The sequence below is a fragment of the Equus caballus genome, chromosome 8, assembly GCF_041296265.1.
Source record: "Equus caballus isolate H_3958 breed thoroughbred chromosome 8, TB-T2T, whole genome shotgun sequence".
Classification (NCBI taxonomy): domain Eukaryota; kingdom Metazoa; phylum Chordata; class Mammalia; order Perissodactyla; family Equidae; genus Equus; species Equus caballus.
Window position 1 is genome coordinate 51,925,400 of NC_091691.1, and position 20,887 is coordinate 51,946,286.

A 20,887-nucleotide genomic window follows, 5' to 3' on the forward strand; every position below is an offset into this window, starting at 1 on the left:
CATGTTTTGCATAGCCACTATTTTTTTGTTTTGTTTTGTTTTGAGTATATTACCTTTTTTTAACCATTCTTTTTAATGACAATTGTCTTTGACATGGAATGTGCCATAATTAACCATTTCCCAAGTGATGGATATTTAGATATTCATCTTTTCATTAATACGTTTTTCTTGAATCTAGAGAGAACGGTATACCTTAGAATTATTTTTTTTGGAACAGTGCTATCCAGTAGGACATTTTCTGATGATAGAAATGCTCTCTGTACTGTCCAGTAAGAACACTAGCTGTATATGGCTATTGAGCACTTAGAAATTTGTCTAATATAACTGAGGAACTGAATTTTAAATTTAACTTAAATTTAAATCACCACGTGTGGTTAGTGACCAGTGGAAAGCACAGTTCCAGGAACTTAAATATGGACATCAAAGTCAAAGTACAGTCAGGGCATCTCACCTATGATCTTAATTAAGGTAGCCAGCGTGAGGGCTTATGGAATAATAGAACATACTTGGAAGAGCACTGTGACAAAGACAAAGAGCTAAGAAGCCAAAATCATCTGATGAGTAGAAAAATTATTTAAACTATTGGACCAAAGGGCCGACTGCTGCTAAAGGAAAGAGTAAATATTTTAGAACCAGGTGTGACTTCTCAGCAGTTGCTTTTCAAGCTTTATTGAGAAAATACATTCAGTCATGAACTGGACCGTGGACAGTGCTACTCGGATGAGGACTACAGCTTCAGGATCACCTGGGTGCTTATTAGAAATGCAAATTCTTGCCCCACCTTCAACCTACTAAATCTGCATATCTGGAGTTGGGGCTCAAGAATCTTTTACCAAGCCCTCCAGGTTTTTCTTATGTGCTACTATTTAAGAGCTACCGCTATAGAGTGCTGAACATGTGGTTCATACCACCTAGGAATTTCTGATCAAAGATTCTAGAATATAAGAGACTGAATTATTCATTTCCCCAGCATCGGGCACTCGGTCAGGCAATCAAGTGCTCAATGAAGGTTTGCTTTAAGTTGACTGTATTCCATTATCTAGAAATAGTGCTATTCATCTAGATTATTTCAAGGTGAGGAAACTGAAGGTTACAGCCACACAGTATCTAGAACAAAACTTGAATAATGTAGCTTCGTGGTTTCCTTTGTTTTGACCAAGAGCTTTATATAATGTGTGTGCGCGCTTGTATGTGTGTGTGTGCTTACATAATTTTGTCATCTCTTTGATGACCCAAAGGAAAGCAAATAATTTGAATAAAACTTTCTTGTGGTTGAAAGGAAAGTGAAACAATCATAGGCCGGCCGGGGCCTGGGAACGCCTTAAACCTTAGGGTAAGAAAGGAGGAGCAGGAGTAAATACAATTCGGCTGGAGTGCAACTTAAAAAAGAAAAGGTTTTCCGGCATTCAGGAGTCCGCCCGGCCGCCGCCCACTTTCCCCAATATTATGTGGGACGTACCCTAAAAAATGACTTGTTTTGCCTGAAGTTCAAATTTAACAAGGCGAGCTGTATTTTCGTTTGTTACTGGGTAACTAGCAGCCACGGGTGGGCGGCTTCCGGCCCCCGGGCACCCCGAAACTTTGAGGGATCACGCCGCGCCCCGCCCCGCCCCGCCCCGCCCCGCCCGGGTCGAATTCCAGGCCCAGCCCCGCGCCCGGCGGCCCGGGAATGCGGAAGGGCCGCGGGAATTTGCCGCGGAAGGGGGAGGAGGGCGGGCCGCGGGGCCACGGCTGCCCCGCAGTGGGGGACGCCGCGCCAGATCCGACAGTCGGAGGAAGACAGCTAGCCCCCGGGCTGCGCTCGGCGGCCCGGCCCCTCGGCGCCCACAGCCGGCTCTGCTCCAGCCTGAGCGAGAGCCCCGGCCGCGACCCCTCGTCCCGACTTGGATCCCGCCGCGTCTTCCGGTGCGCCTTCCGGTGCGCCTTCCGGTCCGCCTCTCGAGGCAGGAAGTGCCGGGATCTGCTGCTGTCCCTCCGCAGCCCAGTGCTCGTAGCCGTCGCCGGTCGCCTCCCGCAGCGTCGGCCGAGTTCTGGTGTCTGGCGGCGGTGAGTGGCCCTCGCCCCCGCGCGCGACACCCCTTGAGGCGCTCCTGTTCTGCCCCGGGCCCCCAGCCTCGCGCCCGCGGCCGGACCCCGCTCTAGGCGGCCGCGGCAGGGAGGGTCGGGGGCTGCGGGACCTGTCTGGTTGAGCGAGGAGGGTCAGCGAGGAAGCCCTGTCCGCGACCGGGAAGCTCCAGGGCGGCCGAAGCCGGGCTGGGGAGACGCCTCGCTGAAAGAGGTGGCCGGGGCTCCGGCAGCGCATTGGCCAGCTCTGCGCCATCGGGGTGGCTCCATACACCTGGTGCCGTGGACCTCCCGGCTGCCAGCCCCTGCCCTCGCGGGCCCGGTCTTGGGTTAGGGTGTTGAGACCTAATCTGTGCCGTACACAGGGCTAGGTGCTTTGGGCAGTACAGGAGTCTACTGGTGCGTGGTTCTTGTCTTAGATGCAGTGTCCAAGGAAACTTAGAGAACCGTCATGGGAGTCCATGGGTACTGTAGGCTAAACTGTAACGATTTCCATAGGAGTTATGTGTTTCGCTGTATTTTGCGTCTTGTAAAGATTTCGTTCATTCGTGTTGAATGGAGAAAAAGACAAATGACAGAAATCAAGAAAGGTTTCCTGAAAAAAGAATCGTGACCTCACTGGAGGCCTTGGGTTCAGCCTGGGAGGGAGAACTCAGTATTTCTGGCTGATCTGTGGTAGGAGGTAACAAGACCAAAATCTCTAAAGGTGGGAATTGTGTCGTGTGAAAAGGAGACAGCGGGAAGACCAGCCTGAATGGAGCTATAATGAATAATAATTGGAAATCAGGGTAGGTAGGCAGGTAAGTGAGGCCTTTTTATGGATGTCTTGAAAACTTGACAGAAATGAAACATTACGTAAGAGGCATTAGGGAGTCATTTTGGATTCTTCACTAAGGGAGTAATATGAAGAAAGGGGTGTTCAGAGGATTAGTTTGGCAGCCTTTGTTTAACATGGAATTACGTTGGTCTTTTGGTAAGAAAAGAATCATAGCATTTTAGAGTTCAAAAGAAGCTTATAGATTCTCTTTCATTTTACAGTTGAGGAAACCGAAACCTAGAGAGGTGAGATAATTTGCCCAAGGTCACTTGAGGGGTGCACGCGGTGCTACCCATTTTCTCTGTAAGCGTTAAGTGGGCCCTTCTGGACCTCAGAACTAAGCACACAGCTTTTTGTTTGTTCAGGCTCTGTTGAGTGAAACAGCTTCTGTGATGGTTGACTTGATACTCATTTATGCTTTTTTTTTTTAAAGATTGGCACCTGAGCTAACAACTGTTGCCAATCTTTTTTTTTTCCCCCTGCTTTTTTCCTCCCCAAATCCCCCAGTATACGGTTGTATATTTTAGTTGTGGGTCCTTCTAGTTGTGGCATGTGGGATGCCGCCTCAACGTGGCCTGATGAGCGGTGCCGTGTCCGCGCCCAGGATCCGAACCAGCGAAACCCGGGGCCGCCGAATTGGAGCGCGCGAACTTAACCACTCGGCCATGGGGCCGGCCCCCTTATTTATGCTTTTATGAGACTGAGTTTGGACAAAATGAACTGCAGCTTCTGAAGGACAGATCCCCATGGGAGGGTTCCTTGGGTTAGGAAAGTTAAGAGGACTTAGAGCCCCTAAATGAGGCTGGTTATCCCTCAAAGATTCAAAGACACCATATATCTAGGCATGATTTTCATTGCCAGCAACTTTGGGATCTTCCTTCCTCATTCCACATTTTAGCTATTCAGGGGCATTGCTTATTACTCCCAACTAGCTATCCACATTTTCGTGGTAGAGAATTTCCACTGCCTATATGAAGGATATTAGGGACTAGTGGTATAAGCTTTGCAACTAGACTTCCTGAGTAGAGATCCTGGTTCTAAGCTCTACCATTTTCTAGCTGTGTGGCTGCGGGCAAATTGTTTATTCTCTTTGCCGTAATTTTCTCATCTGAGAAAGGGAGATAATAACAGTACCTATATCATAAGTTGTGTTAAATATGTTAAATATATGAAGTGCTTAAACCAGTGCCTAGTGCATATTTAACACTCAGTTATTGGCTGTTATTAGTATTCTTTCTTCCATGGAACAAGGGGTGGCTGTCATTTTGTTAAGGATCTCTTAAGGAAGAGTCCAGTGGAGTTGATACTAAACCATGGGTAGAGTATAAAGAAAAGCCTTATTTTGGGAGTCAGATCTAGGACCTACCTTATAATGAACATGTGTATATGTAATTGTGTTTGTGATAGGAAGGAAGCATATGTATGTATTCACTTAACTTGTATTTATTGAGCACCTGCTGTGTGTAAAGCACTCTACTAGACCCTGCAATCCAAGGTAGAAAGGCTAAATGCCATAAAAATGTATATGTAAATGGCATGGCAATGGAATGAATACTACTTGGCAGTAAAAAAGAATGAAAAACTCAACAAGATGGATGAATCTCAAAAACATTATATTGAGTGAAAGAAGTCAGGCACATAGAGTGTACACTGTATAATTCCATTTGTAAGAAGTTCAAAGACAAAACTAATCTATGATGATAGAAATCTAAGCAGTGATTGCCTATGGGAAAGGATGATTGACTTGTAGGGAACTTTCTGGAGTGATGTTAACATTCATAACTTGATTGAGTTGGTGGTTACATGGGTGTACACATGTACAAATACTCGTTTTTAAGATCTGTACGTTTCACCGTATATAAATTTCACTGCAATAAGGGAAAATGATATAGGAGTTCAAAGGATGGAAAGTTTACTGCCAACTGGGATCATCAAACCCACAATGAAGAAATGACAGCGTTATAGTCTATGTGGTACATGTTAAAATACATATAATCAGGGAAAGTTAAACTGGTGGTGAGAAAAGCTGTAAAAATTGAGTTGGCTCTGTAAAAGAAATAATAGATATAATTTATGGAACTGATTATATATTTTCCTAAATATGCAACATTAAAACAATGATATGTCATTAAGTATATGAGGTTAATTTTGTGGAGTATTTTAACTTGATTATATACTCAGTTCTCTTTATGATTGTTGTTTTCAGACTGTTGCTCATGTATCCAGTCATTTGATCCTCCCAATTAGCACAAACATTAGTCTTGACTGTGGTAATGACCATGGGAATCCATGAGAAATATCTAAAGATTCCGATAAACCTTGGAGAAGATGAGAATTGAATCAGAAATGACCTTGGGTTTTAGCTCAAGAACTGCGCTCTGCTATTTTGTGTTCCTCACTCTCAGGCCTCACCTTGTGCCTCTACGCACAAATCAGCCTTGCTAAAGGAGACCTAAGCATCCTGCCTCTGACATCTCTACTACCGTTCTACTGTAGCTTGGCTAAAACTTGAACTCTTTATCATCGCTTTGCTCACAAAACCAGCTCTTCCTCCCTCCCCACTTACCTCACTTTTGAGTGGTAACGTTATGCTGCTAGTTTTTCAGCCAGTACTTAAGAAAAGCACAGTCATTCAAGGACAGAGCTTTGAAGGAAACTCTTAATTAGGAAGCCAAAAGAACTAGCAAATCAGCATGGGAATCAGCCAGAAGAATAGGATAGTGGTGATGGGAATATTGAGGATCGGGTGAGTGCTGCAGTTTAAAAAGGAGCCCTCAGATCTTGGAGAGAGACTAAATAGAAGGAATTAAAATTTTCTAACCAGGAATAGAAAATTCCCTATCCACTGCAAATTTGACTGTGGCCCCTTCAAGCTTTTTAAAATTCTGTGGCTATAATTCTGAAATAAATGTATTGCCCTATTTTAATATTAAAGAGGCCAAGGAAACACAGCGGCTTTATTAGTTTTCTCTTGCTATATAACAATTATCCCCCAAACTTAGCACCTTAAAAAAAAACGGTGGACAGTTTCTGAGGGTCAGGAGTTCCAGGATAGCTTAGCTGGGTGGTTCTGGCTGAGGTCTCATGAGTTTGCAGTCAAGAGTTGGCCAGGTTTGCAATCATTTGAAGGAAGATCAACCTCCAAGATGGCTGACCCATACGGCTAGCAAGTTGGTGCTAGCTTTTGGCAAGAAGCCTCACTTACCTGCCACATGGACTTCTCCATAGGGCTGTGTAGGTAGTGCCCTCGTGACCTGGTGCTGGCTTCCCCCAGATTGAGTGATCTGAGAGAGAGCAAGGCAGAAGCTGCAGTTTCTGTTATGACAAAGTCACACACCATCATTGTTGCAATATCCTATTCGTTATGAAGAGTAGAAAATTATGCCACCCCGAAATACGCCACTTTGGCATAAAGATTATTTTGAGCTGAAGACAATTGAGAAGAAGCAGACTCGAGCAAAGCTCTCTGCCTCCCCCTATTTGCCTAAAAGTAGGACATAAATTTATAAAGGTGTCCTTCCTCTCATCTCTACCAAGAAGGACAAAGGTTGCTCTCTGGAAACAACTTTAGACTCTTACCAATGGAGAAGGTGCTGACTTAAATCTACATAACAAGCCTTACCCTTGTTTACTGTGTTTTTCCTGGTAACCTTCCGTAACGAGCCTCTCCCCTTTACACACACCTGTCTTCTTTTGGCTTCAGGTGAAGATGATATTTAAGCTGGAGTTCTAAGCTACCGCTGAGAGTGGGCTTTTCCCTGGGTATCTCCCAGGTGTACATGAGGTATACATGTTAATAAACTTCGGTTCGTTTTTCTCTTGTTAATCTGTCTGTTTTACAAAGATATCAGCGAAGAACTCAGAAGGGTGGAAGGAAAATTATTTGACCTCCCCTGTGGTTTCACAGGTCAACCCTTTTTCACTGTTGCAAGGACTGCACAAGGGCATGAGAAGTGTTGAAGGCCGTCTTGGAGCCTGGCTACCACCATAGCTAGGGAACAAGCTCAGATGCTCTCGGGGGCCAGGCAGTTACATAAACGAACGCCAGCTGTGACAGGAAGATGCTGGGAGTAGGGGGATTGCTCCCTGAGTATTCATCATCTACAGGAATTTGGGAATGCTGCTCAAGTAATTCCTTATCATAACAGTTTTTCAAGATGTTTGAAATTTGTTTTTATTAAAATAAAATATTCAGTTTTTTTAAATGTTGGCAAACGAATTCACTTATTTAAAGAAGCATTTAAAAGGTCATCCCTGGGGGGACTAGACAAACCTCCCTGCAGGTGCATTTCGTTTGGTGGCTGCAAGTTTGTGACTTCTGATCTACCTAACTCTTTTATTTTATAGATGAGGAACACGAGGCCCAGGAAAACTAAAATGACCAAAGGTTGTACAGCTTGTAAATGACAGACCTGAAATTAGAATACAGGTCTCCAGCATCTCCATCAAACTATAGTGACCAGATTTTAAAAACTAAAGAGAACTAAATGCATAAACAGCCAATGCCTTCTCTTTTTTTTGAGGAAGATTAGCCCTGAGCTGACTGCTGCCAATCCTCCTCTTTTTCGCTGAGGAAGACTGGCCCTGAGCTAACATCCATGCTCATCTTCCTCTACATTATATGTGGGACGCCTACCACAGCATGGCGTGCCCAGCAGTGCCATGTCCGCACCCGGGATCTGAACCCGAGAACCCCAGGCTACCAAAGTGGAACGTGCGCACTTAACCGCTACGCCACCGGGCTGGCCCCCAGCCAATGTCTTCTAAGTGGTTCTCAGCCTTTCCTGTACATTGGAATCACCTGGTGTATTTTTAAATACAGGTTCCTGGGCCCCACCCATAGACATTCAGTTCAGTTAGACTGGACTAGGATCTAGGCCATCAGTTTTTTTAAACTTCCAAGGTGGTTCTAATGTGCAGCCAAGACTGAAACTGGAAGGTTAACTGTTGTGAGAGCCATATTTACTTGCTGTATGGTGACAGCAATTGCCTGACTTAAGACACTTAAAGGGCGGCTGGTCCTGTGGCATAGTGGTTAAGTTCACACACTCTGCCTCCATGGCCAGGGGTTCGCGGGTTCGGATCCTGGGCGCAGACCTACACACAACTCATCAAGCTATGCTCTGGTGGTATCCCATGTAGAGGAATTAGAAGGACTTATAACTAGGATATACAACAACGTACTGGGGCCTTGGAGAGAAAGAAAAAAGAAAAGAGGAAGATTGGCAACAGGTGTTAGCTCAGGGCCAAGCTTCCTCAACAGAAAAACAAAAAAAGATACTTAGAGGAAGAAACGTCAAAGGAATGTTGAGGAAGTCACAGGTAGCTGACAGAATATGCTCCATGAGCATCTTTCCCAGGCTTCCAATGAAGCCATATAGGCTAGATGAAGTTCACAAGCAATTTCTGCTTATTAATGATTATGGTGCCCATGCTTTGATTTGCATATCAGTATTACAGGTGATTTTGCAAACAGATTATTATCTAAATATGTTGATACCACAACCACCTATAATACCAGTAATCCTACATCCATGCCCTTCTTGTAACCTCTGTGAACACTGCAATAACCTTAGTTCACTCTGTATTAGAAATTTACAAAAATAAGAAAGTAAAAATTTTGAAGAAGAATGAAGTTTTTACTGCTGTTGAGGGTTATTCATTACGTTATGTGCTATGTTCTGTATGGATATCTTCTTTATCTATAGTTTAAAGGTAGAGTTTGGTGGTGGTTTTTCCTTTAACATTTATAGGTTAAACATTAATTTGACAGTCAGAAGTAAAGGTTTCGAGCCTTTACCTCTCATGTCAAACCAAGACCATGACTAATAGGAAATATTACCACTTGCTTAAACCCAAAGCAGGGCTGCTACATTGCACAGTTCCAGAGAGTGCCATTCGTATTTTATTCTCTTCTCATGTCACTATGCAGTTCTCTTCTGTACATTGGCTTCCCCAGCGTAGTTGGAATTTATGTGAAAACTCATTTGGTCTAGGATTTCAATTTAGAGGAAAGTACTGCTCAGAAATCAGTGTTGGATTCCATTGGTAGCATTGAAAGTTTTAAAAAAGTTCTGTGGTAAGCTCAAAATAGAAGAACATTTAATATAAAGTAGAAAATATATAGATAGAAATAACCTTTAACAAATGGAATTTGAATCCTGGCTCTGCCACTTGGGCAAGTTATTTAATATCTTTGATCTTTAGTTTCTTCGTTTGTAAAGCAGGCCTGTTAAATTTAATACACATAATGCACATAATGTGGCTAGCGCATGAATCACTCAGTAAATGGTAGTAGCCATAAGTTGAGTAGACCTTTAATTCTCTCTCTGGGCCTAGGCATTTGGGGCTGGAAAGTACACAAGGTAAGGAAGTGCATGATGCCTTGGGCACATAAGCACTGTGGTGTTGCTGGAGGAAAAGTCCAAAGCAGGGAACGGCTAGAGAAGACTCTTGAAAGGTCACTGCAGAGTCGGAAAGGAGAACTTTGTGTGCCATGCTAAGAACCTGTGCTGTGTCCTATAGGCAGTGGAGAACCAAAGAAGGTTTTTAAGAAGGGAATAAGGTCATGTTCATGTTTCAGACCCCTCTGGCTGGAATGTAAAGGGTAGTTTAGAGGGGACCAAGAAGCAAGGAGAGTGCATAGTTGGCCGTAGAGATGTTCTACACAGAGCTAATGAGGGCCCAGCTTAGGGTGGTGGCAGAGGGGTGAGGAAGATGAGCAGTCTGAGAAATATTGAAAAGGCAGGCTTGATTCCTCAGGGAGAGGGATGAGTCGGGGATGAGTCCTAGGTTTCTGGCTTGGTGAGTGGGTAAATGATGGTGCTGTTAACTGAGAAAAAACAGAAAGATGAGAAAGTTTAGGAGGGGGAAGATAATGAATTCAGTTTTCAACACATTGATTATGAGTGTCTGTGGGATATCCAGATGGGTGCCTTTCACGGGATATTTGAGCCTGCAGTTCAAGGGAAAGGTCAGGCGTGGAGATACAGACTTGGGAGTCGTAGGTGTTGTCAGAACAGTGAGAGTGGATGAGATCAGCCAAAGAAAGCAAAGAGTAGAAAGAAACTTAATAAGCCACGGACTGCAGGAATACTGGGAAACATGAATATTTAAGTGAGTGGAGGAGATAAAAGCCTGACAAGAAAATGGAGGAGGACCAGTCATAGAAATAAGAGAACTGAGAGAGAGTAATTGGTGTCACCAAGTCGTATACGGTATTTTATATAAACCAGTCTTTCCTAAAGAAACCTTTAGGAGTCTCCCTCATTAGAGTGTAAGGTCTTCAAGGTGGGGAGCTGTGCGTGTTCTTTCTGTTTGGGACTGTTATTTTTACTGTTCACCAAGTCCTATAGTTGTGGAGGCTCTGAAGAAAAGAGGGATAAGATGATGTCAGATATAGCAGAGTGTGCCAAGGAGATTTAGACTGCATTTGGCAATTTGAAAGCAGTTGCAGTAGAGAAAAGAAAGCCAGATTGTGGTGGGTTGAAAGTGAGTGGGAAGTGAGAAAGTGGAGAAAGCCGAGATATTTGTCTCAGAAGGTAAGGAGAAAGAGGATGGTAGTTTCTTTTGGAGCCAGAGTTCTCTTCAGATTGATTACTCTGATACAACTTTGCCTTACATTTCAGCTGGTATTTTATTATCAGCTGATAGTTTATTTCATGTGTGTATGTGTGTAGTTTTTATAGGTACCATATACATATGCATTGTTTTTAAATGAAGTACAGAGGGAAAAAATTAACTTTTTTTCAAAAGAAATTATGGTTTTATTACATTGAGCCTGTATCTGCTCTGTAACATATTTTGATTAGAGCCAGTTAGTGAATTGCAGTTAATTATCGTCCACCAGCCTTCCTCCCCTGTTCCCTTCACTTGCGAGGTCAGACTTGTCTCACCATCTAATTGCTTTTCTAGCCTTTCTGGGCTCTCTCCCCATTCTCTCTTACAGGCATTTCTGCTAATAAAAATCCTTGCGTGTTTAAACCCATCTTAGTATCAGCTTCTTGGAGAACTCCAACTAAGCTCCAAAAGTGTTTAAATATGATATACTTTTGGGTTAGCCATAGGGTTAGCATGATACAATTGACTGATCATTTTTTTAAAAATATTTACTCTTTGGGAGGTTTTTCTAAATGATTGTGTTAAAACATAATTTGCTGATACTGAGAGTTAGAACTAATTCTTGCCTTCATATTTACTGTCTTTTATACCTATTGTATCTTGAAGAAATGAACTCATAGAATTTTTAGCATGAGAAAGAATTTTAATCCAACAGTTTTGGAATGTGAAAAAGAATTAAAGCATAGTCAAGTGCCTTGCTAGTGGATTACATTCTGTCTCTGATTTAACCTTCAATATAACTAAGGTCAAATAACAAGCTAGCTTACAGGAAGGAGAAGAAAATTCACAGTTTTTCAGGACAAGTATCTGGGGATGGGAACGAGTTGGAATGTTAGAGTAAGGGCTCTATGGTTGGTGTGCTGCAAAACTACATCACTAAGCCGAACTTTAAAACACCCAATGGGGTATTTTTTAGGTTGAAGAAAGGGAAGTCAGCAATGTAAATTAAAAGTGTAAGACTGGAAGTCCTAGAGACTAGGTCCAGAATTCCCTTGTTCAACTACTGCCCCAGCTGGTCATCTGCTTTCACACTACAGGACTGCAGAGTTAGAGAACAGTCCCCAAGACCACCCGCATTTCTGACATCAGTTGCAAATTTAGGTTCCAAGATGACCCACAGGTTCAATAATTCGCTAGGACTCACAGAACTCACTGAAAGCCGTTATGCCCATGGTTATGGTTTATTGGAGTAAAAGGATTCAAATTAAAATCAGCCAAGGGAAGAGATGCATGGTGCAGAGTCCAGGAGGATTCCACCTGCATAACTTCCAGTTGTCCTCTCCCATGGACAATATTGACTCCTCCTGGTTCCAAGGTGTGACAGTATGCATGGAGTATTGCCAACTAGGGAAGCTCACTTGATCCTTGATATCCATAGTTTTTATTGGGGCTCTGTCACGTAGATACTGTCCACTGCTCCATGGCTGACCTCAGTCTCCAGCCCCTCTAGAGGTCAAGCTGATAACAGATGACCCAAAGCGCCCATGACAAATCACATCGTTAGACTATCTGGTGTGACCCAAGACTCCATATATCAGGCAGAACATTCCAAGGAATTACGCATTACCTCCTAGGAGCAGAGGACAAAGGCCAGACCTCTCTTTGGACAAGGTTAAATTCTTTACTACACAGGAGCTGTTGATTTTTTTTTTTTTAACCAAGGTAGTACCTATCTCATAGGGCCAATGAAGATTGAATAAGACACTGGATAAAAAAATTACTCTGGTGTCCACAGGTTTTCTGAGGTTATACATAGCTAGGAATGGCAGAGCTGAGATTCAAACTCAGGACTTTCTAACTCCAAAGCTGACATATTTTTATGTTGTATTGATTTGGATTATTTAAAACTGCAAATTAAAAATGGAATAAAGAGTGTCCATTCTATTTGACATTTAAGTTATTGGTGACTTTCAGTAGAGTTGGAGGCTACCACCAAAGCCGTATTACAGAGAATTGAAGAGCGATTGGGAAGATGAGAAAATGGAGACAGTTGAGTATTTGACTGCTATTCTGAAAGTTTTGTCAAGGGAAAGGGGAAATGAGGATGTAGCTAAAAGGGTTGCAAGATTAAAGAGTAGATTTTGATGATTTTTTTAAAGATGAGAGTCTTTTGAACATATACAGTGACTATCCTAGTCTCTTCGTATATGTTATCTCATTTAGTTCTCACTTGCATTGAAGTAGATATTGTGTTTTGCTGTAAAAGGATTGAGTGAACTTCCCTGTTTTTCCAACTGTGTTTTGAAAAAACGGAGGCTCAAAAAGGTTAGGCAATATTGGTAGTAAAATGGAGGTAAAAAGAGTACCTACTGCATAGGATTGTTGTGAGGATTAAATGGGACGATTCTTACAAAAGCAAGGTGTCAGATTGGGAGCCTTCTCTTTAGGGGAGCCCCATGCCTTCATAACAGTGCTTGGCACATGGTAAGCACTCAGTTAATGCTAGCTATTGTTACATATTTTAAAATTAATGCCCACTTAATAAAAATGGATTTCATGAAATTTGGGGGGAAGCTACATCAATAATTTCTATTCTGTTTCTTACTTTTTTTTCAAAACTGCTTTTTTTCTAGCCATTTAATTATCACATTGGAAAGAAAGTTTACCTATACATTTATTCCTATCCAAATGAAGTAGCAGTTCTACATGAAGATATTTTTACTCACTAACTTTAGGTGTTAGGAGTTCTTTTTTTGCTTTATGTTTTATGCCTTCTTTTTTGCTTTATGTTATTTACTTTTTAACTCTAGAGTTAAACAGCCACCATGTCGAGCAAAAAGGCAAAGACGAAGACCAAGAAGCGCCCCCAGCGCGCAACATCCAACGTGTTCGCCATGTTTGACCAGTCACAGATTCAGGAGTTCAAAGAGGCCTTCAACATGATTGATCAGAACAGAGATGGTTTCATCGACAAGGAAGATTTGCATGATATGCTTGCTTCTCTAGGTAATCTTTTATATTTTGAATATCCCTGCTTCCCCAAAATAGTAATTCAGTGTTATATGAATTATGTTTTGTGTGATGTACAAATACTCCTCTACTTGTCTCAAAAGCCTATTGAGAGATGTCTGAGTGGGAAGTGCCATATGGGGATGGGCCACTCATAATAGGACAAGCCTGCAGGGGTGGGGACCTGGCAGGTACTTGGCCAGGCAGGCTTCCATTCCTCTTAGCTAAAATCTACTGGGAGAATAGCCAACGGATGGCTTGGTGGCAAGATGGGAGAATTTCAAACAAAAACTGTAGCTAATAATATAGTGTAGTTAGTAATAAAGGCTGAGGGCAAGTTATAGACAAGAAGTGACAATAATAAGTGATAATGATTATCTCAGAGGAGGAAGGTCAGTGCTATTGGAAAAGGGAACACAGGGAAGGGGACTTGCATAATTTTATTTATAATTTTTTTTATAATTAAAGAAAATGTAAAGATTTAAAGCAAACATAAACTGCCCTTTGTTATTTTGCTTATATGGGTATTAATTTGTTATTCCTTGTATGATTTTGTTGTTGTTACCTGTTTTGGTCGTAAAAAGAAGGAAGAGAGGGAAAGTCGTCCCTGGTCTCCCGGATCAGCACGGATTTTACAGTTGGGAAGAAAGGAGTAGCAAGCCTAGGAGTTCTGGATAGGCCAGAGTGACTGGGCGGGGAAGTGGGTGTGGCCTACAGTTAGGCTCTGCAGTCTGGAGTGGGTTTCTTTGTATTTTTTTTAAAGATTGACCCCTGAGTTAACATCTGTTGCCAATCTTAGTTTTTCTTCTTCTTCTTCTTCTCCCCAAAGCCCCCCAGTACATAGTTGTAGATTCTAGTTGTGAGTGCCTCTGGTTGTACTATGTGGGACGCCGCCTCAGCATGGCCTGATGAGCTGAGCAGTACCATCTCCGCACCCAGGATCCAAACTGGCGAAACCCTGGGCCACCAAAGCAGAGCTCGGGAACTTAACTACTCGGCCCCAGGCCGGCCCCTGGAGTGTTGTTGTGCTTGACTATTAGCCAGAAATGGCACTTCAAAGGCCAGAGGGCAATGAGAGAAGTCGTTATTGTTTTCTTTTAGTAACCACAACATGATTTTGTTCCTCTATCTTATTTTTATTTTTTCTCCTAATATTATTTTGAAATAGTTTAAGCCCACAAAAAGTTAAAAGAACAGTGTAATGAACATGCATACATTCTTTACCTGGATTCACCAATTGTTAACATTTTGCAACATTTCCTTTATTTGGAGTGAGAGTAGAATCAAGATACTGATCTAATTTGTTGACTTGCAGGTGGGTTGTATTCGCAGTGTTTTTCACACCCAGAGTAGCTAACTAAGTGTACTCTTTTGGACAGGTCACTACTAAAGAAGACCACTGAGGAAAATTGAGGGACTTGGTTGTGTTACAAAGATTGAACACTCAAGCCTATACCCTACTCATAGTAGATGCTCAGTTTTTGTTGGATGAATGAGGGACGGTAGAGTAAGAGGCTCACTTTGGGGCCTTCCATTTTGGGGAACCCTATGCCGTTAAAGAAATGTATTTACCTGGGCTGGCCTGGTGGCCCAGCGGTTAAGTTTGCGCATTCCGCTTTGGCAGGCCATGGTTTGCTGGTTCGGATCCCAGGTGTGGACCTACACACTGCTTGTCAAGCCATGCTGTGGCAGGTGTCCCACGTATAAAGTAGAGGAAGATGGGCACAGATGTTAGCTCAGGGCCAGTCTTCTTCAGCAAAAAGAGGAGGATTGGTGGTGGATGTTAGCTCAGGGCTAATCTTCCTCAGAAAAAAAAGAGACGTATTTACCTTTCAAATCAACAAATTATATTAGATGCCTTGAATGGGTCCATTTCGGTGCTTAGCCTAAACCAATTCATTTTAAATTGTTCTGTTTTTTTTGTACCTTGTTCTCTTGACACCTTTGGGTTACACTTTTCCCAAAAAAAAATTGCTGCAAGAGAGTTGTTTTAAATCCAAACATAGAAAAGTAGATCTTTTTAGCTACTTTCACTTATTCAGTGAATCTTGAGATTAATTTTATGCTAATTTTTGTATTGGTATGTTGAATAGGTGTAACAAGTGAGGACTGTGATGCAGTTAGACAGACGCCAACTTGGCATTTAAATTTCACCCAATTCCCAGGGTTAAAACTTATATGTGAGCCAGAATTCTAGATTTGCCTATCATTGCCCTTAGTTGGGTATAATATTGAGATATTTCCTTAGGTGTGATTATCTAACTTACAGATGTTCTTTTCATGGAGAATCATACAAACTTAATGTTAGAAGGAACCTTTCAGATACCAAATTTAACCAGTCTGTTTTACAAATGAAAAAAAATTAAAGCCTAGATACCTGCCACCTTCTCCCAGGTCACATAGCCAGTGGCAGAACTGGAATTCAAACCTGCTATTCCAGACCCTTTGTTCAGTGCTGTCTTTCCTGTACCATGGGGACCTCACAGATGCCTGGACAAAGAGGAGCCCTTTGTTATTCCCACTGTCTGGCCATTCCAGGGGAATTTCTCCCAGATTCAAGGGAAGGGGAGTTCCCTCACCACTGTTGGAACCTAGATCAAGATTTCTCATTGTGAACAATACTACGCAAGACTGCAGTTCAGCAACACAAGTAAACAGCATGTGTGGATGCCTGGCAACCGAATAGTAATATATAATATTGTTCAAAATGAGCTCCCAATTCTAAACCAGCCTAATAGTTCTAGCTTAAATGAGCACCTTAAAAATAAAAGTTTTGAAGCTTATAATTCATGAGCAACTGTACTACAGTTGGAAATATGGATATTTATATTTTTTAAATAACTGGTGTTGAAATATACGTTGGGCCTTCAATGTTATCAAAATTCAAGATGTAATAATTTGTCATTGCCTGGTTCATAGTTTCGGGTATTTGTTTTGTTTTTAATGAAAAATAGTGAAGGAAAAGTTGCAGAAAGTATCAGTGAATGAACATTCAACCTAAGCACAGCGTGCATTTTTATAGTGATATATCAAAGATTTTTTACGCTGTCAGAAATTGTAAATTTTAAAAATGTTCTTCATGCAAGTTAATTGAAAAATTAGTTTCCAGTGATGATGATGTAACTTTAAAAATATGTTAGGAAGCACAACAATAACAAAATATTTACTTATTGAAATTAGTTCTTTGTCCTTAAATGTTAAAATGTAAAACCTTATAGGGAAGAATCCAACTGATGCATACCTCGATGCCATGATGAATGAGGCCCCAGGGCCCATAAATTTCACCATGTTCCTCACGATGTTTGGTGAGAAGTTAAATGGCACAGATCCGGAAGATGTCATCAGAAATGCTTTTGCTTGCTTTGATGAAGAAGCAACTGGTGAGTGCTCTTTATTTATGCCCAGCCTCATTGCAGACTATATGAAACACTTCTTAAGAAATGAAAAAGATTAGTAAAAAACAAATTTTTAAAAAATGAATAAAGGGAAACTGTCATTTACAATAGGATGGTATGACCAAGAATGGCTGGGTCACAGGTATATAGGTCATAAAGGTACAGTTTGTCGTGTTAATCTTTAAATTTGGTTCTGAGCTTCCTGAAAGCCAAAGGGAGAATTATCTGTTAAATGGTATCTTAAACAATGAAAACCACTCCTTCAAGAGACTTTAAATCTCACCAAAAAATTTAGTTAACTAACTTATTACAAGTAAAATCTTAGTTTTGCTTTTTTCCTCATTTTAAAATGTGTAAAGCCTGGCTATTCACTTTTCTTACTCTTCTCCTTTTCCCCTTTTCTTCTCCATTGACCCTCTCCTCAGCCACCCACATCACCTCCTCAGATATACCTTGTACCACCCTTCCTGCTTCCTCATCTCTACCTGTCAGAACTGCAGTGCCCTTCCTACGCTTTTGCTCTTGGCAGCACTGCCCTTTTTTCTGGGCCACTGCCTGTTTTTTCTTTTGTATCTCTGAAGTACAAGGTTTTGTTTCTCTCCCCTAGAAACCACTTGCTTCAAATTAATTTTGTAAGCATGTAATCTATTAACTGAGCTTTTAAAATGATTTCAACTAATATTAATGAATGCTACAAGTAATAGAAAAACATAATGATATAGTTACATATTGCCTTAGTTAGTTCACTGATTTGTTTTGTTCATATAAATGTGGATACTCTGAAATAGTTTGTAAGATTGACTTCCTTTAGAAATGAACATTAAAGTGCCAGGAAGTATTCATGACTCCTTTCTGCTGCCTTCCAGGCACCATTCAGGAGGATTACCTGAGAGAGCTGCTGACAACAATGGGAGATCGGTTTACAGACGAGGAAGTGGATGAGCTGTACAGAGAAGCGCCTATTGACAAGAAGGGAAATTTCAATTACATTGAGTTCACGCGCATCCTTAAACATGGAGCAAAAGACAAAGATGACTGAAAGAACTTTAGCTAAAACCTTGCATTTACTTAATCTTGCTCTGTGTTATTTCCCAGACACTCTTCCCCACCCTTATAGACCTGTTGCATGCATCTTAGTTTCACAGCTTTGCCTCTTTTTTTTCATGTATTTATTCTAGACCTTTCTGCCACGTAGCACTTGTATAATCAGACTGCAAATGGGGATGAGGTTGTAAATTGTGTTGAAAAAGAGATTGCGAATAAAAATCAACAAATGTGAAAGCCCAGGAAAATATATCCGGTATTTCTGGTTTTGCTGGATTTTTACATTTTTATATAATAAAAATGCTATTTTGAAATAAAGATTATGCTGACTCAAATGGAATATAATGGAAAGTGAAACAAGTAAGTGGTAGTTTGGGAGTAGTCCTTTTTTTTCAGATTTTCAACTTCATATAATTCAGATTTTATGGTAAAACTTATTTTTCACATATATGGGACAGTGTTCTTCAGAACTTTTAAGTACAAATTAGTTATGCAGTAAAAACTAATTATGGCTTTTGTTTTTTCATACTTCTAGTAAGTCAGATGTTTAAACTATTGAATGATAAATATAAAGTGTATCTGAGAAAACATTCAACATATTATTGATCTAAAAGTCTAAGAGGGTGAGGCAGAATTCTGAAGAATAGTTATTATTGAACGTTTGCTGTGGGTAAAGCATTGTACTAGAGGATTTTCATTGAATCTTCCCAACAACCATGTAAGATAGATTTTTACTAGCCCTGTATTTCAAGTGGAGGAGCTGAGCTCTGAGTAGCTGAGTGATGGATTAGAGTCACTATTAGGAATTGAGAGCTGGGATTCCAGCCTAGAGCGCCTAACTCCAGAACTTAGAGTGCTGGAACCACTGTGCTGTCTCTATGAAAAGCCCCAAATGCCTAAAAGTTAAGACATTTCCATTGCATTCTAACATAATTTTGTAGTCATTATTGAAATTTAAAATAATTTTAGGGAAATTAATTATGTGAACGGAATTTCAGAAAATTCTATCCAGGTGAAAAATAGAAGACAAAAGATTACAAGCAATATAATGTTTGAAGGCAGTTCATGTGAGTAGACTGCAGGAAAGGATTGAAAAACATATAGACAAGGCTGCCATGAATTCGTTTAGAATCCTCAAGGCCAAGCAGGATGATAAGTAGAAGAGAAAAACCTAAAGTAAAATCCATTAAAAAAAATGTTTACCAAGGTTGTTCAATACTTATTCCTTCTCTTAAAAGTGTTGCATTGGTATTTTGTGTGCTTAAAATCAATGCATTTATATCTTATTTAGTATTTGTGCTTTGGAGCTTGGCGTGGTAGGCAAATCCTGGTCACTTGCTATCACTTAGTTTTTCTGGGCTTCCGTTTTATCATCTTTAAAATGAGGGAGCACTTAGTTCCACTCTCGTGGTCCAGTAAGTGCTCCGCAGTGCCTAAGAGCTTTGACATTATCCCTAGTCCACATGGCCCGTGAGGTGAGTCGGGCACGTAGTCCTGCTTGCTTTTATGAGAGCCGAAGTTTAGAAAAGCGAAAGCCCCTGTCCAAGTCCCTCAAGGACAAGGGTCCACACCTGGCTCCCTTTTCCACTTCCAACCTGAAAGTCACCATGCAGTGTCAAAACCAGGTGGGAATCACTGAGACTGTATGTTTAAGGAAAAGGGAAAACATACTGGGATAATCTTCATCATCATTAAACCAATATTTGTCAATCCCCTGTTATATGCCAGGCACTGTTGTTAAGTGTTGGGAAAAATGGGCAGGACAGAAAAAGCTGCCCTCTTGGGGCTCACATTCTCTAGTGAGAGAGATCAATAAACCATATTAAATAAGTACTGTGGGACACAACTGAGCAAGTGTGGCTGAGGGCCTCTGAGATGTAACGTTAAGCTGAGATCTGAATGACAAGAAGGAAGTCCCCAAGTGACGATGAGGGTAAGGCCTTCCACTCAAAGGGGATGGCTGGAAGGAGCACAGGGAGAGCACAAGAGAAGGACATAAGGATGGTATTTGCTGTGTAGTCTAAGTGCAGAATCACAGGGCTTTGGGTAGAGAAGAGAAGTGAGTCATGTTTTTGAAAACTCAACCTTGCTGCTTTGTACAGAACGGAGAGGCAAAAGGACAGGCAAGAAGGCTTCCAGCTGGGAGGCTGTGGCTGTTGTCCAGGCAAGACATGAGGGCACCTTGGACTCGAGAAATGGGCAAGGAGGTAGCTTTAAAATGCCTCTCCTTGTCCTACCTGTTTGCTGCGCTCCAACTCTGCCTTGTTGCCATCTCTCTGGCACCATTTTACCTGCATTTATTATATTGCTCTGCTTAAAGCCAGATTTGAAAGATCAGGAGGGAAGAAGATTTCAAGATTAAAAACAAGGAAAATTTAGTTGTTTCTTGAGTGCCTTGTATTGACCTGACATATCCCATTCTGTTTCATCTGAGTATAGAGTTGTGGAATCCAGTACCAAACGGCACCTAGGCTAGGACTTGTTCCTCTCTGGTGTCCAATAAATATTCCTGATGACAATGAAAACTCTCTCTTGTCTATTTAATTTTTTCTTTTTTTGAGAACTAGATAGTGATGATTGCTTAAGTTGACAAACTGGTCCCTTGGCCATCGCCATGAGAATGTGTGTGTGTGATCATGTAGTTAAAACTGTACTGAATATTTACTATGTACTAAGCATGTTACATACTGCCCTTCGAGGTAGGTATTTTCATTATCCCTGTTCTATAGATGAAGCACTGAGGAGTAGACAAGTGACTTCCCAGGTTACACAACTGGTAAGCAATAGGGCTGTGATTTGAGTCCAGAAAGTCTAGCTCTGGAACCTGCCCTCCCAGGAAAATAATTATTAGAAATAATACCACTAGTTTCTTACCATCATAGAGTAGATTTAAAAGCCTTCATTATTGCATTTGATCCTCAAAACTCTGGGAGGTGGATAAGGTAGATATCGTTATCCCATGTTACAGGTGAGAATAGTGAGTTACAGAAGTTACCTG

At 41.4% G+C, this 20,887-nt stretch overlaps 1 protein-coding gene across 1 annotated transcript; it reads left to right on the plus strand.

The window, feature by feature from the left end:
* The first annotated feature begins 1,544 nt into the window (after window positions 1-1,544).
* On the plus strand, window positions 1,545-20,414 carry LOC100062440 (myosin regulatory light chain 12B). Its single transcript, XM_005612783.4, has 4 exons — window positions 1,545-2,046; window positions 13,252-13,447; window positions 16,669-16,830; window positions 17,712-20,414. Exons 2-4 carry the CDS (start codon window positions 13,267-13,269, stop codon window positions 17,882-17,884), a joined length of 516 nt encoding a protein of 171 aa, XP_005612840.2. The 5' UTR covers window positions 1,545-2,046; window positions 13,252-13,266; the 3' UTR covers window positions 17,885-20,414.
* Window positions 20,415-20,887: the final 473 nt, after the last annotated feature.

Coding starts and splice junctions, on each gene's coding strand:
- LOC100062440 (XM_005612783.4), top strand. CDS start 13,267: ATGTCGAGCAAAAAGGCAAAGACGAAGACCAAGAAGCGCCCCCAGCGC. Junction 13,448..16,668: donor TGATATGCTTGCTTCTCTAG/GTAATCTTTTAT, acceptor AAAACCTTATAG/GGAAGAATCCAACTGATGCA. Junction 16,831..17,711: donor CTTTGATGAAGAAGCAACTG/GTGAGTGCTCTT, acceptor GCTGCCTTCCAG/GCACCATTCAGGAGGATTAC.